Source organism: Gallinula chloropus (genome assembly GCF_964237585.1).
Source record: "Gallinula chloropus genome assembly, chromosome: 12".
NCBI lineage: Eukaryota > Metazoa > Chordata > Aves > Gruiformes > Rallidae > Gallinula > Gallinula chloropus.
Window position 1 is genome coordinate 16157006 of NC_140097.1, and position 26362 is coordinate 16183367.

The 26362-nt window shown below is 48.4% G+C and overlaps 1 protein-coding gene across 1 annotated transcript in view; it reads left to right on the plus strand.

Moving 5' to 3' along the window:
• The window catches only part of PHF2 (PHD finger protein 2), a gene marked incomplete at its 5' end in the record, with an annotated part of 83473 nt that extends 59417 nt beyond the window's left edge, over positions 1–24056 (plus strand). The window contains 13 exons of the mRNA XM_084269757.1: positions 924–1015; positions 2325–2414; positions 3704–4075; positions 4992–5111; positions 6373–6491; positions 7147–7325; positions 7555–7628; positions 8155–8312; positions 16861–17138; positions 18826–18921; positions 19817–19926; positions 21089–21350; positions 23716–24056. Of these exons, the coding sequence (XP_084125883.1) occupies positions 924–1015; positions 2325–2414; positions 3704–4075; positions 4992–5111; positions 6373–6491; positions 7147–7325; positions 7555–7628; positions 8155–8312; positions 16861–17138; positions 18826–18921; positions 19817–19926; positions 21089–21350; positions 23716–23804 (2039 nt within the window). The 3' untranslated portion in view covers positions 23805–24056. The remainder of the gene's footprint in view (positions 1–923; positions 1016–2324; positions 2415–3703; positions 4076–4991; positions 5112–6372; positions 6492–7146; positions 7326–7554; positions 7629–8154; positions 8313–16860; positions 17139–18825; positions 18922–19816; positions 19927–21088; positions 21351–23715) is intronic.
• Between the last annotated feature and the right edge of the window lie 2306 nt (positions 24057–26362).

Sequence of the window (26362 nt, forward strand, 5' to 3'; positions counted from 1 at the left end):
TATAAAATGTATTTAAGTTGCCTCAGAGGCAAATAATGTAACATTTGTTTTTAGTTGCCTGTCAAGTCTGGATTCATTCCCTGTTTTGAGCTACACGCTCTGTCAGTGCGGGCATAGAGCAGCACCACTTCTCCCATCATTCTACCAATCCGGGTTGAAGTACGTGAGCAGGTCGCATACACACAGGGCCACAGGAACATCAGAGATGTGGCCAGAAGATTACTGGGAATTAAAGCAAAGCTTTCCATGAAATTCAAAATTTCCCCAGTCACGTTCCTTCAGAGTTGATCCAAACATCCATGTGTATATGTTCTTTGCACATGTGGTCTCACTTCGCTCTTTGCCTCTATTTGTCTTACTACAGAACATGTCTAGAGGCACCCACCAGATCCTTTTAGAACAGGGAAAAATGCGTCCAATTAATAAGCAAGGTGAGGGGTTCCTCTGAGTGTTGCCTTGAAGGGGACCTCTTGTGATCAACTCTGAACAGAACCTGCAATGAGGGGAGCAGTTTAGGCAAGCTTGTATGCATGCAGAAGTGAAATGCTTCAATATAACCTTTGTATCCGCATATTGGTGCTTGCTTTTTCAGATAGAATAAAAGTGCTGACAGTACCTTTTTATTCCCACAGCCTGGGATGTATGAACATGGAAGCTAGCTTGAGTATGGGACCAAGAAAGGAGCTGGAAGGATTGCCAGTATAGACATAACTTAGAGGAGCACAGTGTAGGAAAGCTGAATTGGATTTATGACACAGTAAATATACTCCTTATTACCATCAAGTTATAATAGGGATTCATTTGTGGTGACCAACTTTCAAAGAGTTAACTTTCACAGTTAAACATTTTCAAATTAAAGACTTTATATGTGAAACAACTTTAGCTAGCCCTGTTTGAATGGTATTGTTTTTTCCTCTCCTTAGGTTTGCATAAAGCTGGGCAACAACCTCCTGCTCATTTGCTCCAAGGAGCAAAAATTCTCAATGGTGCTTTCAGGTCATGGACTAAAAAACAGGTAGGAGAAGCAGCCTGTTTTAGTACCGTGTGTTCATGGGGTTTTTCCATCACTGGAACAGAGAACAAATGCTAGAACAAACAGTATCTCCATAGCAAAACAGCTAATTGTAAAATCCCGAAGAGAAGGGACTGGGAGAATGGGGAGGCAGAGCAATAGCCGGGGTTTCTTTGTGCCACACGAGGAGTCGGCAGGAGACAAGGTACCGCCAGCCTTTTAAAACAGCCTGTTCTGCACACAGCCAGAAGGATACTGAATGGACATTCTCCATGACTCTGAGCATCTTCATCTGCAGCCAAATCAATTAAGCAGAGCTTGTGTACACAGGTGAGGCCTAGAACATCACCTGCTCTTTTTGTGTGCACAAGGTGCTCAGTTCCTGAGAATCAACACATTAATTGAGCCAGGAAAGACAAACTGGCTGGAGAGAAAGCTTAAAGAGATTCGCAGCCTCAGCTTCCTGCTGCGGTCATTTCAGAGGTGTTATTCTTGTGTGTGTGTTGCTTCTAAAGTTTTGGGGAATTGGTTGCAGGAGACAGGTCATTCAGTCATAAAATGTGAACAAGGGAACCGGCAGCTTCAGGATTTTCAGACAGTTTAAGAAGGGGTGAGCAGCCGATTGCGCAGTGTTGCATGCACCGTTAGGGCGGGTAAGTGACTGTCCCAGATTTAAATGTAGTCAGGGACTTGGCTGCTCCCCACTGCCAAAAGCCAGTGCCAGAGCCCACATTCAGAATTTCTCCCCGGTTTCCTGTTCCCCCTGTCACTCTCTTTATTTTTCCACTTGCCATGCAGATGAGAAGTAGCGAGTGAAAGGAAGTGAGGCTGTGTTGGCATTTAGGTAAAGTTGAACTTTGACTATTATAACATGACATGTGAATGCAAGTGTTGATCCTCAGGTCAGGGGGCTCCCAAATGACTCTGCTGAGTAGGTATCTGCCTGTTACACTCATCAAGGACATCAGTCTAAGACAATCTCTCCTTGTAGATGTAGAAAAGGAATTTCTCACAGAATCTCCTATAAGGGGGTGAGCAAAGTGATGTTAGAGTTGTGATAATGCACCAATATCTGAAAAAGACTATTGACTTTGTTCTCTCAAGACAGCTATTTTACAGTTACGTTCAGAAGGGAAAAGAGGTATATTTTTTCCTTATTTAGACTACTGATGCAGTCAGTGTTGATTTCATTGCATAGGAAAAATACTGATGTGTCACTTGCTGAGGTTTTTTTTATACATATTTTTTTGAAAAAGAACCCAAAACCTATAAAACATGCACCAAACAGCAGTCTGGCTTTGTTCTGATTTAGGCTTTAGCAGAGCACGAAGATGAACTACCAGAAAACTTCAAACCAGCACAACTTATCAAGGACCTTGCCAAAGAAATCAGATTAAGTGAGGTTTGTGCTCTTTTCCTAATATTAACTATACTGTGAGTCTCTTGGTCATCTAGGCTATAAAATGTCTGACTTGAAATAAATGAATCTTTTTTCCCCACTTTTCACCAGAAGAATTAAAGTGAGGTTTTGCAGTGGGGAGACTTCATCTGACTCACCACATATTCTGGGCTCCCGTTCACTTCCTCCTCAGCTTAACGCTGTGTCTGCCTCTCCTACATCCTTCCTCCTCCACCTTCTCCTAACCAGACTGGACACACTCCCCTCTCAAGACTTATTTTCTCTTTCATTTTAGCTACTCCTTACCCAAATACACCATAAAACTCAAAGAACACTGTTGCCATCCCTGTGATCACACTCCCAATGTAGTATGTCCTTTTCCCTATGTTCATTGGTGTTGCCTATGACATTGTCTGAACTTGGGGCTGTTGTTCTGTACATTGTCCCAGTAGGAAGCCTTGTTCTTGGCTGGCTTCTAGGCAGAATTACTGTAGCAAACACAATAATATTTATACCCCCCAAATAACCCCAAACCCAAAACCTAGAAAAAAGGAGATTGATGAAGATATCAGCCACTAAGTCTGGTATCACACTGCGCTTAGTGGAGGTGCGTGACAGTGGAAGGTGAGAGCAGCTACTTTGGCTGTCTAAAGATGTTGTGTTACATTCTACCCCTTTTCTAACTGTATCCAGAGACCTTAAAATGGAAATCAGTCTTGTCCTTTTATTCTCTTTGATGCAGTATGTAAGTTTTCTGATTGTCAGAGTGGCAAATTAAGCAGAAAATAATATCTTTTTAATTAGTCAGACAATGTTAGTTTTAATTGGGCAGCTATTTTACTGCTTATTTTTCCTGAGGGCATGAAACATGATTCTGCTACAGTTATCACGTTGGAATTAAATGGCAATGGTTTGTGCTCAAGCCAATTAGCATTTTAAACAAAAGACCATTCATTTTCAACACGTGTTTGTATGGACAGTCTGTCTGACAGTCCTACCTGGTGGTATAACCTGGTGAGACCTGCATTTCTTACAAAGGCACTGGAGTTTCTCCAGGCCAAACTTGTGCTTGAGCAAGGTGGGGGCAGAATTAGAGGAGAACAGAGCATTGCTATGGGATGTGATGTGGTCTTCATCCCCTGGCCAGCCAGGCCTGTGTATGCAGTTACCTGCTTTAGTGAAGGGAGGGAGATCCTGGGGGGCTTGTTTCCCTGTGGAAGGGAGGGTACATGCAAACATCTGTCATGAGATAGGTGAGTCTGAATGCCTTCCTGTTTTGTGCTAAACTACAGAATGCTTCAAAAGCCAGCAAAGCAGACACGAGTGCCAACACAAACACCGAGGAGATCTGTCCTGTGGAGAAGGAAGAGGCCCCATCGCCCGTCCAAGTGACACCTCCACCCCCACCTGTAGAAAAACTCCCTAAAAAAAAGACTCCCAAAACTGTGAAAACTCCCAAACAACCCAAGCCATCCAAACCCCCCAAACCTCCCAAGCCACCCAAACCCCCTAAACCTCCCAAAACACCAAAAGTGAAAGGAGAAGGTAAAAAGAAAGGAAAGAAGGCGAAAGAGAGTCCACCACCAGCCATCCCCAATCTCGACTTGCTGGAGGCACACACAAAGGAGGCTTTGACGAAGATCGAGACGCCAAAGAAGGGGAAGGTGGGTCATATTTTAACCTTTCCTGTTCTCTTACTATAATAAGGATAAAATCCCTCCTTACAGCTCATGAAAGGAGAATTGAAGTGACAGTGTAAAACCCTGTCTCTGCTGAAGTAAGAAAGTTTGTGAACATAGCGTATTGCCCTTTTTTCACTTGACTCTACAATTTGATTTGACTGTTAGCTTGGCAATTCATTTGAGGCTCCAAGAAACCTATTGATTGATGCTGAATCTGGCAAACTGCTGCCAGTTCCCTGCCCAAACTGAGGTGAAAATCAAAAGACATTTTTAATGTGGTTTTTTTTTTTGGTCCCTTGAACTATTGGATTCTTATGTCAAGTGTTATTAGCACCCTTGTGTGCATTTCCATAATGGATTATCAAAGATGCAGGAGCTCATTTCTAAAGCATCTTACTTGCATGAGATTTTGTTCTAGAATGAGTGAATGAAGATAAAACAATAGTTTGTCTCCATTTTTTTTGCTCGTGATCGGCAAGTTTCATTTTGATGTCTTTTAATTCAACCTGAATTTTGCTGCTGACAACAGTAAGGGACAGGACTTCATTGAATCATACACTGTTTGTTCAGAAGTGTCCCTAAGTCTTTCCTAAAACACTTCCAAATTTCCTGATAGCTTGTATGCAGTTTGCTAAACCTTTTCCATGGAGCAGGAGCCCACAGGTCAGTATGGTTTTACAGTAATCTTGTGTGTTGGCATATCCAGGAGAAAAGCAGCTAGTTTTCTGCATTCTCAAGCAGCAATATTGGATTGAACCTCATGTTTGGGTTCAGAAAGAATGAATCAGAGCAGGAGTTTTCAAAAATGTATCGTGTTATATTCCAGATTAAAAAATGTGTTTCTGTAACATGCCAGGACTCCATCCTCATTAAGAGTATGTGCTGACTTTTTCCCCAGGCTGCAAAGAATGTTTTAAGTGCTCCCAATAAGGAAACCGCCAGTAAGCAGAATGAGGTGGAGAAATTTGAAGTTCGAGAGCAAAATAAAAGCAAAACAGAAGCCAAATGGAAATACAAGGTAATGTCTCCTCTTAAATTCTGCTGCTGATTCTGCCATATAGTGATAAGTTGGTCAAGGAGGGAGAAATGCTCCTGGGTCTTCCTACACAGAGAGTACAAGGCACCAATTTTCAGTTCCCAAAGAAAGAAATTTGAGCAGAAAAATAATCAAATAATAGCTGATAAAGGAAGGGTGTGTGTGTGTGTGTGTGTGTGTGTGTGTGTGCAGATTCTTCAAAAGCACAGGCTGAGCTGTCCATCTTCATCCTTGTTGAAACCAGTGGAACACTGTTAATAGTGAGATCTTTTCTGATTCTCCTTTAACATCAAGTCTGGAGTAGTTCCAGAGAAATCGATAACTAATGATGGCATAAATGTAGAGTTAATGAATTCTGAATTATGCCACGTGAATTAAAAGCTGGAGGGCTAGTGTAGGGTGAGTAAAATTCATCCATAGAATAATGTGCTTGTTCTCCAGGGACCATGTAAAACACAGTGATGCCTGGCTTTCTCACAGAAATAGCCAGCTGAATTTTGCCTGCTTTGTGAACTTCTAAGGACAAAAGTGCAACCAAGTTCCCCAAAATAAAACAAAAGTACATGCTTTTTAACATGGGTAAACTACTAAGAATAATGACTCATTAACACTAGTCATCTAAATTTTTTTGTGTTAAAAAAAGTCACGGTTAATGTGATTAGATCAACGTGTACCAATTAATTCCACAGCCAGTACAGTGAGGAAAGTATTAAGGCGATGCTTAAAAGATAATCAAAAGCTTCCTTTGCACTCAATGACTTTGATATAAAATTATTGAATTCATAATTCAAACTCTTCTGAAGGTGTGAAAGAAAGAAGTGGAGCCTGGGAGTGAAATGCAGTCGTACTTGGAGGTCATGGGCACTGTGTGGCTAAGGACACAATCTAGCACAGTGCAGTGCTGGTGCATTTACCCTGTGCCCTGATTCCCAAAGTGTGTGGTTAGTATTGCCCATCACTTGGACCCAATTTGAGAAAGCAGTGTTTAAATTTGCCATCATGTTTGTAGCTGGCATTACTTAAAGTGGTGCTGAAGTGCTTCCTGAATGGGGACAAGTCCCTGAACTAAACCCTGTGCAGTGTGAGGAGGGGTGCAATCCTCTGTTACTTACCTCATTTGGGGGAACATATTTTTCTCTCTGTATAGATCAGCTGATTCTCTGAGGTTCCCTAGGAATCTGAAATACCAACAACTCATTCAGCTAATGTCATTGGCTTGGGGTTTGGGTCTTCTGCCTTTCAGAACAGTAAACCTGATTCACTTCTAAAAATGGAAGAGGAACACAAATCAGAAAAAACACCTTTATCAGGAAATAAGGACAACAAATTTACCTTCTCTTTCTCCAATAAGAAGTTGCTGGGGTAAGTAAAAAATAATGACAGTGCACTTCAATAAAAAAAAAAAAAACAACAAACCAGATTAAAAAATCATGTCATTATTTATGGGGGTTCATACAGAAAGGTGAAAGTCTGCCTTTTGGGTCAAAGTAGAAGATACACCTATGCAAAAAGTTCTTCTCTCTAGAACTTGGTTTTACCTAGAACCTGGTGTAGTCGATCATAACAGCAACAACCTGTCTCTGAGGCTGGGTATTTGCTTGAGAAGAGTGTTTTCACTATTCAGGGAGTGTCACATGTTTTGGCACTTCAGGTTCTTACTAGTTGAGTTATTCGTAGCGGCTTTTGTGCAGATCCTACTGTGGGTATGTTTTTAAGAAAAAGTTATGTAAACTCTGCATTGCAAAATTCCATGTCATGTGTGCGTCATGCGTATCACAATATACCTTGAGACAGCTTTAAATCACACAGTGCTTACTTGTCAGCATCATATCTTGAGATATAAATTGTAGGTGCAGAAATCTGTTCATAAACCCACTTGAGTTACTGTGGCGCATCTGAAAATATTCGTGTTGACAAAATCTGTGCATAAAGATACTCATTGTCTTCCATTCCACCAATCCACAAAATGTTTTCCCATCAGAATATTGTTATTGATCTGTAATTTTTCTTTTTTCAGTTCAAAGGGAGTCAAAACCCAGCTCAATACTAGTGTGTTTGGGTCACTGCAGAATTTTAAGGAAGATAAAGCAAAACCTGTACGAGATGAGTATGAATATGTGTCAGATGATGGTGAACTAAAAATTGATGAGTTTCCAATCAGAAGGAAGAAAAACACTACAAAAAGAGAACTGCCCTGTAAGAGTATTTCCTGTTTTGTCTGTAGCTGCACAATGAAGTCTTCTGTGTTGATTGTCCAAAATTAGTCTTTAAAATTAATGTGATTTATAATAAAGCCACTTTTTAACTGTCAGTCAAATATAAAGGATTTGAATTGCTTTAGAAGTTGTGTTTTAGGAGTGCTCGGTTTTGAAGGGAATACAATCTTAACTGTTGTGGGGTTTTTTCTTTTGTTTTTTTCATTCAGTTTTGTCAGACAAAAAAGACACTCTGCAGCACACTCCTGTGAAGAAGCCAAAGGTGGAATCGGTACCATACAAGGTATGGCTATTATTGCACCTATTGCAAATAAGCACCCATAGTTCAACATACAACAATACGTGGGGCAGTGCTGTAAGGACAGCAGCAGAGCCTTCCTGCAGGCAGTCTTCTGATCCTCTCCTTCCTCCTGTAGCCACAGTCTGCCTGGAACAGGGGTAGCACAGCTTCTCTGGACAAGAGGCCTCCCCACCCTCCCCAGGAGGGATTTCTGCCTCATATCTCCCATCTGCAGGGTGGGAAGGGGGAAAAAGTTGTTCTGTTGGACTCTAGCTCACAGTGGATGAGGCTTCAAAGTTGGTCCTCCGGGGTTGGAAGGGGAAAAAAAAGTACTATACCTACAGGCTGCAAGGAAACAGATTTTCTGTTATGTACCTGGTTTTGGGTTGGGGTTTTTCTTCAATGAAAGCAAATTATGAATGCTTGCCCTGTGTCTGTGGAGGAGCAGCAGGCTGCAAAAGTTACTGTGGTGTTCTTGTTGTCTGACATTGAGTTTCTGGGGGTTTGAGCCATTTCCTTTTTTTTGCAGAGTGATGACTCTTCAGATGAAGATTTGCTTCACATTGACACGGAGGCAAAGCCAGGGCGCAATTCCAAAGTAAAGAAGGAGAGTGGAAGTTCAGCAGGAATCCTTGATCTTCTGCAGGCAAGCAAGGAAGTTGGGGGTTTAGAATATAACACCAACAGGTATGCACCATTTTTCCTCTTACCCATAAACAAAAATTGCTCTTTCATGGTTGTGTGTGTGTGTAAGAGAGAATGGATTTTGCAGCTCACTAACTGCTTTTTTCTCCAGTAAGCAAACTCTTCCTTTATCCTGTGGTCTGGAAGGAGAGGTGGGAAATTGGGTGGGAAAGATTTTGGTGGTTTGATTTAAACAGAGGCATTTCACGTCTGTAAATGCAGAACATCCATTTTAGCAATAATATTGTAGTAGGTGAATCATTCAAAAGGAAGAGCACAGTGAATGCAGCCTGAGGGCATGCATAAGGTTTGTTCCTGTGCTAATGATGTAATAAAGTAATCTAAATGGCCGGCATCCCTTTCATAAGGGTTGTCAGGTGCCGTGCAGTTCCCTGAATATTGAATGTTTGAAAGAAGAAAATAAGAAACCATCTCCCTTCCCACACAGCCTTGGTCATCATTCTTCTCCCCACCAAAACACATGGCTTGGAAAAAAAGAAACACTTTCCTGGGTTCTTCTGTACCTAAAGTGGAAGTGTTTGCCTGGGCTTGCATATGGGACCACTGCAGGTGGCCACTGAAGTTGACACGGGATGTGTTGGAATTAGGTACAGCACTAGATCTTTTGGTAATCCAAACAATGAGCAAAAAGAAATGCAAAATTGGAAAATAGAGATCCCAGGCTGAAATAAGGGTTTTGTTTGGGCCCATCTCAAAATAAATGTATGGGTTCCCTACCTCCACTCTTCACAGACTACGCCTGATCTTAAGCTACTGATGGAACAATTAGGCGATAGCAGTACACGTGTCACTGAAAGAAGCTAGTGGGACTCCTCACCGTTGGAAATGTGTTGCTTAAACCTTAGGAACAAATCCCCAGGATTTATGGCTTCTGTGCACAGAGTGATATTTCAAACATCAAGTGTCCCCTCTTACACCCCGTGCTCCATAGCAGTCTGCTGACTCAGTAGATCTTTGCTGCTACAGTCTTAACTGAGTGATTTGTCCCCCTTCCTGTAGAAATCCAGAAGTATTCACCTAAGCACACTCCACTGCTCTGCAGGGACCACAGCTTTGGTGCTTTTGGGAGCTAGGGCTTTTTGTAAGTGGCTGGCACGAGTTTCTAGCCTCTAAATATGCCTGTTGTACAAGCAAAGGAATTGTCCTTTGAATGGTGAGGGTGGCAGGCTAGGTGGTGGTAGGGGAAATGAGGTGAAACGTGTGGTAAGGCTGTTCTTGTTTGGCATTTTAATAAGTCAGCTCCATCCCTGCCTTGCCTTCATCTGAAAACCACCTCCACCAGGCAGGCATGACGTGTTGGTTCTCCAGGCTGGCTGCTTGAAGCAGCATTTATACAACTTAGGATTCATATAACAGATGTTGCATGGAAGCAAGAGGTGCGTTGCGGTATATTATAGGTGCAAAACTGCAAAAAACAGTCAGCTTTGAGCAGTGAAGCCAGAGCCCATATTCAGTGTTTCCTGGGGTACCCCAAGAGCATCTTTTTCCTCCCTGCTTTCTCCAGGTGTACTTTGGTGATACGAAGCCATAAAGCCTGTGCATAAAGTAGAAGTAGCTGTAGGAGTGGTCTGAGAGTTGAGAGCACGCAGGGCAAAGAGAGACCGGTGCTGTCCTCCCCCTGCTCTGCCCTCCCTGAGTGCTGGGTGTGCATGACTTAGGAAAAGTGCAGCCTCCAGCTTGTAAAGGATCTGTAAAAGTGGACTGAGAAGGTCCCCTCATAGAGGAGGATGTTTTCTAAACCTGGGAAGGACTGGAAGTTAAAAGCCTTAACTGAGAATTCCAAAGGATATGCCTCGTGGTCAAAGGGGAACATATGGAATCAGTTACCACAGGAAACATATAGAAGCAAGTTTTTACAGTGAGTTAAAAAAAAAGAGAAAACGAATTTTTTAAGGTTGCAGTGTGGTGACAGAGCTACAGAGAAACCTAAAGCATCTCGTGGTTCATACTTCCTCAGTTCATTGGGTACTTGTCTCTTTCACAGCTTAGATGGTTTGCGAGAGATTAAGCATATTACGCAGACTGGCTTTACACAGGGCACATCAGTTGTGAAGTGCCAGGCAGCTCTGTGAGACAGACTTGCCTTTGTGCATCAACATTTCAGGTTTATGGCTTGCAGCTCAGCCACAGGGATCTCCTCTCTCTTGAACAGAGGGGTGTGTGCACAGTGTCCCGTGCAAGTTCGTTCCCATAGGGGTGAAAAAGCCAGGTTTTTTCAGTCAAGTAACACTGTATGTAACCTGGGAATAAAGTTGCCAGTGTAGTATGACTCCCATGCTTGAAGTTTGGTATAAAGTAAGAAAAATTGACAGCCATTGAAGGAATTAAATCTGCCTTGGCCGTGTTTCCCTGCTTACCACTCCACATCTCACAGTGCGAAAACCAGGTGAAAGAAGTGGTCCTCAAAGAGTCTCTTTGTTGCCTGGGGGGTGTCTTTTTGCTGTCTGCAATGGGTTAAAGGTGCCTCTTGGAGCAGGACTCGAGCTTCTTGTGCTTCCTCCCCTCAGCCTGGGCTTTGTACCCGGCACGCGTGGAGACTTTGAGGTTCCCAAAATCAAAGTCACAAACGCAGTCGCGTAACTGAACTCCGCAGGAATCGCTGCGCTGTGTGGGGCACTTCACTGGGGATGTGTCACAGCAGCTTTGGCTCTTGTATAAACAATTAGGCTTTGGCAGCACGTTGCAGCCCGATGAAAAGCGCTCCTGATAAAAGGAATCCCTGTGTGTCCTGTCAGAATGACACTCGCCTCTTTAATGGCCAGAATGTGCTGGTTTAAAAAACGGGGAGCAACGTGCTGTGCAAACGTACTGTGTCACAGCAGCCTGCCACTGTGGCTGTGGCTGCCTCTCCAGAGACAGTTCCATCTCTCTCTGCTTGGCATGTGCACACATCTATGTATGCACATATATATATATATATGCACATGGATGTCACCTATCTGGGTTTCTCCAAGGCCTTTGACACGGTCCCCCACAATATCCTTCTCTCTAAGCTGGAGAGATATGGATTTGATGAGTGGACTGTTCAGTGGATAAGGAATTGGCTGGATGGTCTCATCCAGAGGGTGGTGTCAATGGCTCCAAGTACAGATGGAAGACTGACAAATGGTGTTCCTCAGGGGTCTGTGCTGGGACTGGTGCTGTTTAATGTCTCTATTAATGATGTTGGCAGTGGGATTGAGTGCACCCTCAGCAAATTTGCTGATGACACCAAGCTGAGTGGTGAGGTTCATGTGTCAGAGGGACAGGATGCCATCCAGAGGGACCTGGCCAGGCTGGAGAAGTGGGCCAAGGTGAACTTCAAGAAAGCCAAGTGCACCTGTGTCAGGACAATCCCTGTTATCCATACAGGTTAGGAGATTATGTGCTTGAAAGCAGCCCGAAGGAAAAGGACTTGGGAGTACTTATGGATGAGAACCTGGACACGAGCCACCAATATGCATCTGCATCCCAGAAGGCCAACCACATCCTGGGTTGCATCAAAAGAAATGTGGCCAGCAGATTGGGAGAGGTGATTCTGCCCCTCTACTCTGCTGTGGTGAGACTTCACGTGGAATACTGTGTCCAGCTTTGGAGCCCTCAGCACAATAAGGACCTGTTGGAGTGTGTCCAGAGAAGGGCCACAAAAATGATCAAAGGGCTGGAGCACCTCTCCTATGAAGACAGGCTGAGACAGTTGTGCTTGTTCAGCCTGGAGAAGAGGAGGCTCTAGGGGGACCTTACAGCAGCCTTTCAATACCTGAAAGGTGCCTGTAGGAAAGCTGGGGAAGAACTGTTCATGAGGGCATGAGGCAGTAGGACGAGGAGTAATGGTTTTAAACTAGAAAAGGGGAGATTTAGGTTGGATATTAGGAAGAAATTCTTAAATATGAGGGTGGTAGATCACTGGCACAGGTTGCCCAGAGATGTAGTAGAGGCCTCATCCCTGGAGACATTCAAGTTCAGGCTTGATGGGGCTCTGGGAGACTTGATCTAGTGAAAGGTGTCCCTGCTCACTGCAGGGAGGGTGGAGTAGATGGCCTCTAAATGTCCCTTCCAACGTAACACATTCTATGATTTGTATGTTCTGGATCTCCACGTAGCAGTAGTGCAGGTAGTTCTATGTGGAATTCCTTTGCTCACAGTGGTCTGTGTAGATGTGATCCAGCTCTCAGGTGGGAAGCCTGGAGCCCTCTCAGACCAGTGCCAAAGCTGTTGAAGCCCAGCAGTGACTTTGGAATCGGGTCAGGGCTTTTTTGTGATAATGACTCGGGTGAAACTTTACTCTGTGTAGTATTAGACTGTCACTTGCAGCTGACCAAACCAAATGCCCTGATGGCATTACCTTGGTAGCTCACGAGCTGCATCTCCTGTACTTGGCTCAGTGGTAGAGATGGGGAGAGACAATCACCAAGGTCCTGTGGAAAGGCTGAAGCAGTCTGAAATAACTGAAATGGCATATGGAAAGGACTGGGGGTCACATGATCTTCAACTGAGCAAAGTTATATGTTGTTTCCAGGTCTGATTCAAGAATGGAAGGAAATACAAGATTCTTACTTGCAATTACTTGACTTCCACAGTTTTCTAGAACTGTCACTTCTCCAGGTTATTGATAAGTCATTTCTGCCAGGGCTCTGCTGCTTCTCTGTGGTTCATTGACATTTGACCACCGGCAGGGTGAGGGGAAATGCAGGAACGGCCGGGAAATACTGTCCCAGAGCCGGGACAGTGAGTTATTACCTTCCTCTTACTGCTGCTCAGTGGTTCTTTGTTGGAGTATTCCAGACTAACACCAGCTGGAAGGGACCTTGGGAGCTCACCTGAGGTTTGAGCCAGTTGTTCAGGACACTAACCCTCTGAGTTTTAAATACATTCGGAGATGGGGATTCTGCAGCCTGTGAGCTCCTTGGCCACCCTCTGGGTCAACCTCTTCTTCTTGTGCCAGGTTGGGATGTCCTCTGCTGCAGCTTGTGCCCACTGCCTTTCATCCTGTTGGTGCTTTGCACCTCTGAGAAGGGTCTGTCTCTGTTTTCTTTGTAACCCCGTGAGATGGTTCTTGTTACAAGTTAGTTCTTCTTTCCATTTACAAAATGATGGGTTGCTCCTGTGACTTTCCTTTGCCTCTATCGATTTTCCCCCTAATCTCATGATGAGACTGGGTGATGGCTGTTCAGTGGCGAGGTGAGAAATTAGTGAGCAAACCTTCTCTCACTTCCTCCTTGCCCTTTAGTGCCTCCAGCCGTCTGTGTAGGTACCATGGAGAATGGGGAAGGAAAAAAAACCCTAAGTAACATTCTGCTGAAATGAATAAATTCAGATTATGAGGTGAAAGGCTCAGTTACTGCTTGTGAGAGAAGGGGGAGATCTGCCTGGAGATGCTGAACCCTCGGAGGGAGATTGCAGCAGTACAATTGGTTGTGAAAAGTGAGGCACTGCCTCCCTGCATAATATTCTCTCCTGGTTTCAGAGCCTCAGGACCCTTCCCATGCCCAGGCAGTGCAGGGGCCGGCCTCAGCTGAGGATGGAAAGCCTTAGTCTGTCCATATTGAGTTGTCTGTGTTCTTGCCACAATCCCAGCTGTTTGCCTCTTGCCACTGGCTCTGGAACGTGCTGTCAGGGAAAGGATGCTCATGTCACATTTCAGAGGGTAACACAGGCAATGCGAAAGCCCCAAAGCACAGCCTGAAGGGATGCTTTATGCTCCTCCCTAATGAAGATACTGCTAGGGAGGCAAGCTGGTCTGTGACACAGAGGCCCCAAGGCTTAAACCCAACACAGTAGACAGAGCACTGTGCATAGGGCACAAAGCCATCTGTGCCATACAGACCAAGGCCTTCTTCCTTGGATTCCCACTGAGATGAGTTGCCCTTCCCTGCTCCTGGTCCCACTGTCCCAACCAGCACTTCAGTCTGTCCCGGGGGAGATCTCAGTGGGGATGAGATTTAACAGCAATTTTTTCCTCCTGTTGTGGTCCTTCTCTCTGTTAGTAATGTGGCAACGTGCTGCCAGTATCAGCTCTGGGAGCAGCAGCAGGAAGGCAATTGCTGGTGATGACCATGCACGTGGCTCGTTAGCAGGCTCGTGGGCTCAGGCTGCTCAGCGTGGCTGCAAGCTCAGCCCGCTGGGCTCCGTACAGGCTCGGTGTGGGCTCTGGCTGAGAGCTGAGCCTGCAGACCTCAGGTTTGTCCTCCACAGCCCAGCCCCGGGGGCCTTTCAGGAGGCCACTGTGCTGCTTTGACCATGTTTTTTCAGGCATCTGAGTGGTTCTTTTGCCTGTGGACTGTGTGGTGGCTGCACCAGGGTTTACCACATGCTGTTGGGTGTTACAGGGGAAGCTGGCAGTTTCCAGGGTGGACCTCTTTCAGTTCCTGTATGACACACAGCTGAAAATCACCAGGTGCTGGATAGGCAGCAGACAGTTATTGCAGTGAACTAATCTCTCAACTGCGTCTCCTTGTCTTTATGAGAGTGAAAGGAGGCAAGAAAATCCCCAGAAAGGGCGGCTGTGCACAGTCATAGAATCATTGAATGCATTTGGTGGGAAGGGACCTTTAAAGGACATCGAGTCCAACCCCCCTGCAGTGAGCAGGGACATCTTTAGATCAGATTGCTCAGAGCTCCATCAAGCCCGACCTTGAATGTCTCCAGGGATGGGGCCTCCACCACCTCTCTGGGCTGCTGGGGTTTGCAGGGCAGCAGCAGGGCTTGTCCTGTGGCCAGGCATCACTTCACTGTGTGTTCAGAGGGCCTTTGCCAGCCAGCTGCTGGGATGGGAGTAGGGGAGCAGAAGCTTTCCTCCTGCTTCCACTCTCATTTAAAATGTTCTTGAAGTCATAGCTGTAACTCACAGGTAGTTTACTTCCATAAATATTTGGAGGTTTTTTTAATCACTGCTGAAGCTACAGAAAGGGGATATGGCCTTCCAGAGCCTAGAAATTGCTTCCTGAGTCTTCTTGATTTCTTTTTTTGGCTGAAATACCTCTAATGGAAGTCCACCAAGTGCATGCCCTAATGAGAAACACTTTTGCCCCGTGTGCAGCTCTGTCTCCTTGAGACATTCCACCCCCACGTGCAGGTTGTGGTTTGACTCTCGGAGCCACTGGTTTTGATCATATTCCACAATTTATTTGTTGAAGCTTGTGTTGCTCAAGGCAGTTCCTCTCCAATTTGCCCATTTGGTGAGCAGGGTTTGATGGTCTGTTTGCAGTGTTTCCAGAGTCCAGTGTTTGTGAAAACAGTTGGGGAAAAAATTGAGTGCAAATATGTTAATTACTTATAGATGGTGCAAAATAAGCCTTTGCCAGGGAGAAGGCTGAGGCATCTGGCATGATAATGAGGGATTATAATGTCTCTTTCTTAAATAAGTTTTTCAGTGTTCCTCTTTTGGTTGAGTCACTAACACCGGTCTTAACTCATTTTCAGGATTATTTATAAATGCAATTAGTGCCCAGAAACTCTCATTATGTCTTGTACGTTACTCTATCCGGAGTCCTGTAGTGGTTTAAAGTGGATTAAATTAAGATCAAATAAGAGAAAGTGATGTGGTAATGCTAATTTACTTCGCAACTACTGCGTGTTCGTGGCTTCTACTGCATAACTGTCAGAAAAATCTTCACCACAGCAAGTGTTCTTTGCATTGCAAAATTTGCCCGTACTCCAAAGTTCTGAAAATATCTGGTGGTGTGTTCTACCTGTTACAGAGTTAATGTCTGGTGGTCTCTGATGAGATTATAATTCTTCTAGATTCTTCCATACTGTGGGGAGTGTGCTGTGCCACCTCGCTATGTGTGCACACCGGTCAGGATGTACACATCTGTTGGCCTCAGCCTACTCTGAAGGAATGTCTTTCATTCTGCAGTAGCTGTACCGTGCCTGATGACAACTGGCAGCCAAATGCCAAAAATGCAAACTCACAGGGTTTCCACCCACCCATCCTGTCTGTATCTCTCCAGCATCCCCCGTAATCGATCCAGCCCACAGCCACACCAGAAAACCCTCCCAGTACACTGCCGAAATCTCTTGAATTGCTCTTGCCCTACCACGTTGCTCTTCCAGTAGGTCCTGGAGTGGTGGTGGTCCCAGGAGACCAGTGGCCTGGGATTATGGCCTTCCTTCCAGTGGTTCAAAATCTTCCTCTGCTTGCTTGGCAGTATGCAACAGAAGCCCACCACAACATGCCCCTCCAGCACTGACCCGTAAGCCCTCAGAGCTGGCAGTAGAGATGCTGCTGTGCTGTTAGGAATGTTGTTATGAACTATGAAAAGTTATCTGAGTGCCTTGAGTCCAGGAGCTGCCTGTTGCGTCCCCAGCCTTGCAGCACATGGCTTCCTGACTTCTGGGGCAGCACCCCCAAATCTGAGGTGCTGTCTGTGATACTGCTGTTAGTGTCAAAATAACTGGTGCCACTCAAGGCATGCCCAGCTGCTCAACGGGCCATCCTTGGGGATGGGGAAATGCTTCCAGCAACGCTGCGCAGTGACAGGGGTCACCTATTGGTGAAGGCTTCATGGAATCAGCCACAACTCTTGTATTTCTCACTGTTTCCCCACAGTCAGCCACCCGCCTCACCCAGCACGCAAGAAGCAATCCAGGGCATGCTGTCGATGGCAAACCTCCAGGCGTCAGAGTCCTGCCTCCAGCCATCCTGGGGTACCAACCAGGCAAAGAATAACTCCATCTCCACACAAAACTCGAAAAAAACAGGCGGTGGCACCAACAAAAACGCTGGCAAGCGGTTACTGAAGAAAAGCACAAAGAATAGTATTGACATTGAAGATTATGATGAAGACCAGGACCACTTAGATGCCTGTTTTAAAGATTCAGATTACGGTAAGTACAACAGATGTCTAAGTATCTCTGCCTATTTGTGCTGATCCCCCCCGTGTTCCTCATGACATTCCTCAAGCGCTCGCTCGCTTTCCGTCGCGTTCCGGTCGGTTGGTGTCTCGGTGTGGAGGAGTGCAGATCACAAGAGGTCTGCACAGCAAAATTAAGTGAGGGCTGTATGATAGGTAGGCTGACCGCAGAGCTGGAGGGGGATACGGTCATCCAGGCAGGCTGTATTTGAGGCGTGCTACAGTCAGATCTTAAGAAGCAACTGAAACTGCAGCAGTCAGACAAGAAACAGAAAACTGTCCCAGAAATGTGGGTCAGGCACGCTTGGGACCAAAATGTCCTTGTGTGCACAACAGCAATAAAATACCTAGCTAAGGTGAGTAAGAAGTTGGAAAAGGGATCTGGTGGTGCTTTGAGTGTTGACAGGCAATGCAAACATCTGAAGGAGAAACAGGCACAAAGCTGGTTTGTGCCAGACGTATCGCTTCTTCCAGCACAGTCCACAGGAGTATTTTGACATGAGAAGCAAGGAAATTGAGAGAAGTAATGATGTGAAGGCTGCTAGGGACTGGAAAGCCTGAAGTCCCAAAGAGGGCAAGAAGCTGGTCAAGGTTTATGCCGCAAAACAAACAGTCTGGGTGTGTGCTTAAGTGTCCCCAGCAAGTACAGCCATCAGATATCATCTGTCACGACTGGGGAAAGCAGAGTGTGTGTTTTCACACTGTGAACAGAGGTGCCCAGGCAAAATGGCGATTTTTCCCGTGACGTGTTGCAGAAGGCGGCTGCCCAGCCTTTTAGAGCATGCTGCCCACACTGGGGTGCAGCGTACTTGGGAAGGGGCAGCTCCGTGAAGCTCTTGGACCAGGGCATGTTCACAGACACCCCACATGAACAAGGCTCTGCTCTGCTCTGCTCAGGGGTGGATTTGCTCGTTGCATGTCTGTGCTGCCAATGAATGGAGAGTCACCGTGGTGAGCAGGCTGGCTTTCCAAAGGCTCCCTTTGTGCCACATCTGATGAGCAGGCTTCTGGTGTCAGTGGCCAAATGCCAGGGTAATGCCAGATGTAAGAAACAGCAACTGGCAAAGAAATCAAACACATGTGGGGAAAAAAACCCACAGAAGCTTCATAGTAAAGGCTGGGCCAAAGTTTAGGCAGAGAGGTTGCTGTTTCTCCCAGAGGCCTGTGACAGGTCCTTTGGTACAATGGTTCACATTCACCTTTGGATACTCACACCGTGTCTCATTTCTGTCTGCCTAACCGTGCTGGTGTCAGAGAGGCCAGGAAAGTGTAGTGCTGAGGGGTTGGCTGGTGTGTCTTCAGTGCCAGTCCAGCTTGAGATAAGGAAACTTGTTTGTGGCTCTTCTGGCTGCACTGCAGCTCCACAGGCAAGGGGAAGACTGATTTTTTTCCTGAGAAGTTTCAGTGTGTGTCTTAAAGTTGGCTGGCCACAGTTCAGTGACAGCAACTGCCAAGTGTGGTGTGTGAATGGGAGCAGGAGAAAGTCCCCCAAGTGTTGCAGCTGTGGGACCCCCCGGTGGTACCTTGCAGGGACCTTGCTGTCTGAACTGTGATGTCTGCAGACATGCAGATGGTGACATGCCTGTACAGAGCAAGCGGGGCTCTGTTCAAGGCAGGGCTGTTTCCTCCACTGAAACTATTGCCTTTGTTTTCTGCTGTAGTTTACCCTTCTCTCGAATCAGATGAAGATAATCCAGTATTCAAATCCCGATCGAAGAAAAGGAAAAGTTCGGATGATGCCCCTTACAGCCCAACAGGTAAGTCCATGTGGTCTATGCTGGCCAGACCCAGGCTGTTCTGCAAGTCCCTACAAAACTGGCCATTTTTCAAGGAGTGGGAAATTTGTAGGACCACAGCTAGCAATTTCTTTATCATGTGAAGGATTAATCCCTTCCAGCGCAGTGGGAGGTGATACCATGTGCTGAGACTCATGCTGAGCACTGTTAGCCTTCCTCCCTCAATCGGTTGGCAAGAAAAAGTTGTTCCTGGGTGCGTAGTTGGTTTATTTTTCTTCACACTCTTGGCGATGGAACACTTGTTGGCCACTTCAGCTGTGGTGTAACAGTGAAGCCCCAGACAGCTGAACAGCCACAGCTTTTAGGTGTAGGTGTTAATTGTGTAAAGAGAAACAAGAGCATGGGAATGGTCTCCTTCAGGTTGAGGCAAAGCTGATGGTCTGCAAGGGTGATGGTTTTGTGGCTCACCAGAGGCAGGAGAGGCCAGGGAGTCCTTAGATCCCTTTGATGTGACCCACTAATGGGGGAGCCTCCACAGCTTGATGCGTGTGTGACAAGCAGCCCATGTCTCATCAGCTTGTGGCAGTGCATGTCCACCCCCAGCTGATGGGGTGGTGAACACTGCCCATTTGGAAGTGACGCTCATATCTGCAGGCAGAAACCTCCCGTGGCTTCAGCTCCTGGTATCTCTGTCTACCAGTGAAGTTGCTCAGCTGTGTTACATCCTTGTTGGCAGCTTCTCCCCAAGCCACTGTGACTGGAGGCTGTCACTTCCTCCCACCATCACACACAGCCTGGGGAAGGGCAGGCTGAGGCTGCAGCACCCCTGGCTCCCTGCTCAGGAGAGCAGAGCCTCACTGCCCAGCACGTGGTTACGCTGCTCATACATCTCACCTGCATCTGCTTTTCCTTGCAGCACGAGTTGGACCCTCGGTGCCTCGACAAGACAGACCGGTGCGGGAGGGCACGAGAGTCGCCTCCATTGAAACTGGACTTGCCGCTGCTGCTGCAAAGTTGTCACAGCAGGTGAGGTTGCTTGGGATGTAGTAGCTGCCGGGAAACGAAAGCCCTCTCCCCCAGCAGCAGTCAGCCCCAAAGAGTAGTGCGGTACCAGTCCTCCTCTGTGTCACAAAGCTTGGCAGTCTTGGGGAGATAAATAGGGTGGAAGTCCAATAGTGTCACAGCATATCTGACAATGCCACAGAGCAGGCGGGGTATCAGAAGTATAGAGAAGTACAAGGGAGTGAGCAGGGCTACCAGGTTAAGACAGAAGGAGGCTGCCCGAAAAGAGTGTGCATGAACCACGTATTGATGTGTGTTTGAGACTGGTGTGATTGCCTTGTCTGTGGACACCAGCTGGTGGGGAGCAAAAGGATTTACTGCCAAAGATTTGGTCAATGGTGGGTAATTATGGGTCAGTTTAATGAAGATACTCAGGCATTTTGAGTGTTGATAAGTGTCTGGAGAGTTCAGATGGGTGCTGAGCACCTAACGCACATAGGCCCTGTGAGGCACAAAGGTGACAAGGTCTGCTGGAGGAAGGTTGGCTTGACACCTTGGTGAGTTGCTGGAGATGCAGGTGTTGGTGGCTTTGGCCTTCTGTGATGTGTATTGCTGAGTAGAGGAGTTGGTTGGAGAGTTTTGCCAAGAAGTGGACTGAAAGTAGGTGAGGGAAAGAGGCAGGTGACAAACCACTGTTCTCGTGGTACGTATGTATAAGGACAGTTACAAGTCGAGAGATATGCGTGTGTCTTAGCAGGAAGCAGCCTGTGAATCAGTGGGATGTTTAAAATCCTCCATGCTATTGTGAAAGTGTGCGAAGATCCCTGAAGATAGGAGGTGCCAGTTTTTGTGGAACATCGAAAGGTTTGTTCGTGCAAAGCCATGCTGCTCTCCCAAGGCAGGGTCGCTTTGGTCCTGGCTGGCTCCCGCTCGCTGCAGTGTACGCAGAGTTAACGCGCATGGAGGTTCTGCACAGAGCACGTACATAGATGCAAGAAAGGCAAACGTGTGTGTGCAGCAGAGCAAGCTGCAAGCGAGATGGTATCGGAACAGACCCTGAGCAGTTTGTACATGACAAACTTCATGGGTTTTCATTGTATCAGGACGCTAAGCAACGCCGCTGGCCCTTGCCGTAGCTAAAGGTCTTCCGGGGATTAATCTGAGCTTCATGTTTGTCATTTTAAAGGAGGAACAAAAAGGCAAGAAGAAAAAAAATACCAAAAAGAAGCTGTCAACCAACAACGCCAACAAACCGGCTCAGGAAGGCAGCTCGCCAGAGCCGAAGCTGGAGTCACATGCCAGCAGCCTCACAGATCACGAGTACACCGCAGGGGCCAGCACCTTTGGGGTCGCCCAGCCTAACAAGGGATCGCAGCCGATGGCACCCGGTGTTTTCCTCACACAGAGGAGACCCTCATCATCCTCGCAGAACAATGCCTCCACCAAAGGTACCAGGAAACGCCTGGGGTTACGCTGTAGGAATGGGGAAGGGTGAATCGGTCTTGTAATCCCTGCCTTTTGCAGAGTCCTCCTGTGTTGTGTCTCTTGGGTACGTAGAAGTGCTTCAGCAGGTCAGATCTGGTCAGAGAGAGGGTCCGTGGCTGTTTTGGCACTGTGGGCCCAAGTACGCGTTTTGCTGCCGGGTTGTTGCAGGGTGTGGGGCATCCCCTGCTAGGAAGTACTCCTGAGCGTGCCCCGAGGCTCCTGAGGAACTCCTCACATCGCAGTCCAGCCTGTCTGGTGAAGCCCAGGATGGGGGAAGATGCATCCGTGAAAGCTGTTCTGCCCAGGGCTAGGTCAGGCACTGCTGTGGTTGGGTGGTGGTTGCACACGCTTGCCTGTGCTGACACGTGCGTGAGGACATCCCTCCCAGCGAGTGTAGAGCAGTGCGGATCTGCGGCAAGGGAGCAGAGGAATGTCAGACCTCGGGAGTAACACAGCCACACGACTAAAGCCAGGAGAGAGGAAGGAAGAGGGCACTTCTTGTCTGCTGTAGGGAATGCATTACAAAGCTGAGGCTGTCCTGGAGTTCTGGGCTAGGACCTCCTATTCTCTACTTGAACTTTCCTCAGGAAGCATAACACAGGCAGTGGCAGGGGACAGGCACAATGTAGTGTGAAGAATAAGTGTGTGAGCCCACTGTGAGAGGCCCCCATGCAAAAAGTGAGACAGCGTGGCACATGTTTCTTGCATTCCCCTGTGTTTGAGCAGAGAACATTAGAGAGAGTGCACGGTGTCCTGCCAGGCAGTAGAACATCAGAGCAGCTTCAGTGGGCTGTACCAGAGGCTCATGGTAGGTGCCAGTAACACCAGTGACTGTCTGCAGAACCAAGTGTGATGAAGATATTTGCTTGGACTTGTGTCTTTGTGGTGAAATGGTGGCATTAGTGACACAGGTCCATGCCAGTGGAAGACGTGATGGGAAGAGGAGTGCTGAACGGAGCCGAACTCCAGACTGGCCAGTAAGCTGGGCGACCCAGGCAGGGCATCGTGAAGGGAGCCTGACCAGGCACATGGATCACACCTTGCCCATGGTAGTGCTCAGTCCTCAAAGGAGGGAAGGAGCCATGTGCCAAGCAAGTGGCTGACCTAGCAGGGAGTGGAGCACTTTGAGGGTTTCCTGTACAGGGTCCTGGGACAGCCAGGGACACTGAGAGGACTTGAAGGCGTCTCTCTGCATGGAGCACAGGAGAGTCTAGCCTGGGGACTCCCAGATTGGGCATCACTGGAAGTGGACTGTGGAAGGAGATGGTGGGATGAAGCAGAATTAAGGCACTCTTAGGACTTCCTCAGGGAAGGTCTTTCAGTCTTAAAAGAGTGAGGTGAAAAGATGAGAAATGAGGACACTTCCCATGGAAAGTGTCACCCACACTGCCATGGATTTTAGGGCTGGGCTAGTTAATGCAGATAGGAAGAGTGGAGAGGACCTGAGTCTTTGCAGGCATTGCGTGAGAGTGGCAGCATGGTGGGAAGAGGACAGGCTGCATGGGTCTGTGTTGTGCCTGGTAGTCCCACCTTGGCAACCAGGGGTCTCTGGCTGTAAGGTGGTAGCTGGCAAGCCATGGAGCTGCACCAGTCCCAGGGCCTCACTGAACCATGCAGCTCATGAGTAAAGGCTCATGGTGGCGGTGTCTTCTCATCAGCACAAGGACTGGAAAGATTGTAGTTGTGTGTTACAGTGCCTTGGTGCTAGTTGCTGTGTGCATGTTGATATGTGTGTGTGTGTGCATCTTTTGGGTGACCTCCTGGTGAAGCTGAGTGCAGGCTGTCCCTCTGAGCTGGCGGAAGAGAGGGCGAGAAGGGATGTGGGGCTGCAGCGGTGTGTGGGGCTTGGGCACAGGGCAGGGCGAGGGACCGGCGCTTGGCACTGGTGGCTGGAGCGTTCTGCATCCCCATGCCTCACGGCGGAGAGGTGCCCAGGGATGGCCGGGAGAGGGCAAGTGCGAGGTGCGGGCAGTGGGGCCCGCGGGGGCGGGGGACGGGCAGCCCCTCCCGTGGGACACCGAGGCAGGGTGCTGGAGCGGCTGGCTTCCGAGACGCCCCGGAGCGGCGAGCCGGGCCGGGCCGGGTGGTGGCACTGTGGAAGCAGGAGGGGAGGGGAGGGGAGCAGCCTCGGCCCGGCGGCGGGGGAGCTCGACGAACGCCCTGGGACGGGTGAGCGGCGGTGCCCGCCGAGGCCGCTCTGGTGCCGGAGGGGGGCCGGGCCGGCTGCGGGGGGGCTCGGAGGAAGGGAGGCGGCCGGTGCGGGGTCGGAGGGGTGGTTCCTGCGGGGCGGGAGCCGGCCCTCACCCTGCCGCCCCGCTCTCCTTGCAGGGAAGCGCACGAAGAAGGGGATGGCCACGGCCAAGCAGCGGCTCGGCAAGATCCTGAAGATCCACCGGAACGGGAAGCTGCTGCTCTAGCGGCGGGGCCGGCGGGCGCCGGGCCACCGCGCCGATACCCCCTCGAACTTTCAGCGGTCGGAGTGTACAGAGTCCTGCTATAAATATTTTTTAATATAGATGTCCTTTCTCGGAGCGCTGAGAGTGACTGCCCGCGACAAGTTAATATTAACCCCGGCCAAGGGGGAGCGCGCCGGACCCGCGGCCCCACGCAGCAGCACCCAGGCGGGCAGCCGCCGGGCCGTGCCGGGCCGGGCCGTGCCGGCGAGCGGGCGGGGCAGGGCCGGACGGGGCGGCAGCGGCCGGGCGGGGCGGGCCGGGGGGCTGACAGGCTGTGGCGGCCGGCGGGCTGTGAGGTGTTGGGCGCGTTTCTCAGGCAACACCCCCCATACACTCCCCTCCCTACACCCCCTCCCCGTGTAGCTGCGATTCCCGAGGCATCCTTTTCCTAGAATGTAGCTTGTACATAGCTTTTGGAATAACCACCACCGGTTTTTTATAAGGGGAAAGTCTCTCCGGGCCGCCGCCCGCCGGTACCAGCTCTTTGCGTAACTTCTTGTACGAGGAGGGAGACGGTTATTTTACTAGCACCTTGTGGAGTGTTTTCCGTGTTTTGTGACGATGTAATTTATTAATGTTTGTAGCTTTTTATATTTGTACATTTCTTATGGGCTTTGTTTATATACACACATTACCGGGGCGCGGCGCCCGCGGGGAACCAGAGCCACCCGCGGCCGTGGGCAAGGGCCGCGAGGGCCGCGCCGGCCTGGGCGTCGCGCTGGCTTTTTTTATTATGATTATTATTATTAGTATTATTATTTTTTCGCGACATGTACATTTCTAACAAAGTTTATCGTGGCTATCTTATCTTATGACGGTGTTTTATTTACCGATTCATATCAAATGCTCTTGTATCGAGTTCACGGAATCTAAGCAAGCCTAGAGCAAAGTTTAAAAAAAGAGGAAAAAGAGGAAAAAAAAAAAAAGGAAAGCAAAGTAAACTATTTCAGGTTTTGTACAGAACTGCCTGGGCCTGGCCTTTTTGTGGGGTCGGCGTGGGGCAGTGTGTGGGCTGGGTCGGGGAGCAGAGGCAGCTGCGGGGGGTCCCTGGGGCAGGCAGGAGGGAGGAGCGGGTAGGGACCTGCAGCAGATGATGCTGGCAGGCAGCCTGGCATGGTGCTCTCTCTGCCTGTTCAGCTCGCTCCTGGGGGGAGCAGGCAGGTGGGGACTCCGCTGCCCCTTTGCAAGCACCCCAGGACGCTGAGCCAGCACCGCATAGAATCACCTGGGTTGGAAGAGACCCTTTAGATCATCGAGTCCAACCACAGCCTAACCCACCTCTAGGTCATGTCCTTAAGGACATCATCTACATGCCTTTTAAATACCTCCAGGGATGGTGATTCCACCACCTCCCTGGACAGCCTGTTCCAACCCTTTCAGTACAGAAATTCTTCCTGATATCTAACCTAAATCTTCCCTGGTGCAATTTTAAGCCATTCCCTCTCATCCTATCGCTTGTCATCAGAAAGAAGAGACCAATCCCGACATCTCTGCAGCTGCATTGCAGGTAGTTGTAGAGAACGATAAAGTCTCCCCTCTGCCTCCTTTTCTCAAGACTAAAAAACCCCTGCTCCCTCAGCCGCTCCTCACAGGACTTGTGCTCCAGACCCTTCACCAGCTTTGTCGCCCTCCTCTGGACGTGCTCCAGCATCTCAACACTCATCTCGTCCTCAAAACTCTGGGAAGCGCCGGCTGACTTGGGCATGGCCTTGAGTGTGCAGGTAGGACACCCCATGGTCTGCCCAGACACCTGCACACTGCCCAGCACTGCTCCTATCATCCACCTCCCTGGGACAAGCATTCGCACTCGCTTCCCTCTGCTTCCTTCCTCCATCTTGGGGGTCCCCTGGTGCTAGAGGCTTCCCCTTCTCACTCAAACATCAGAGACCTGACCACTTCTTTGAGCCTTTTCTCCAGACTGACTCTCCTGTTCCCAGGGCTGCTTTCCAAATACACCTCGAGAGAGAGGATGAAGGTGATGCCAGAGACATGCAAACACTGCTATCCCTGCAGTGGTCTTTCCCAAGGAAAGGCAGTCACATCCCACGCTGAGGCTGCTCCTAGCACTTGGCACCTCACACTGGCTGTGACACAGCACCATGGACTGCACAGTTACCTCTTAACCTCTTCTGGAACCCTCAGCAGGCGCAGGGTTGGAGTCCTCTACCTAGAGGTAAGCACGATGTGCCAGCAGACCCTAACCATGCTGTATTTGCTGGCTAGATGATGACCACACAATGAGATGATATGGATCTTTTCACTGGCACATCTCTTCCAACAGGTATGCCATGGAGGGATTGCTTCCCTTTTGGGAGGCTTTGCCTCTGCAATACCTACGCCGTGTGTCTGCCCCTGGCCTTGTGTGCGCAGGAGAGGTGGTCATCTGATACCATGTGCAGTACGAGGCATTGGAAAAGTGATCCCAGTTAGATGATGTCAGCTTTCAGACCCATCAGTCAGTGGTGACATGTGGTCAGTGGATGAAGACGGTGCTTCCCAGAGGAAGGTTCTGGCAGTCT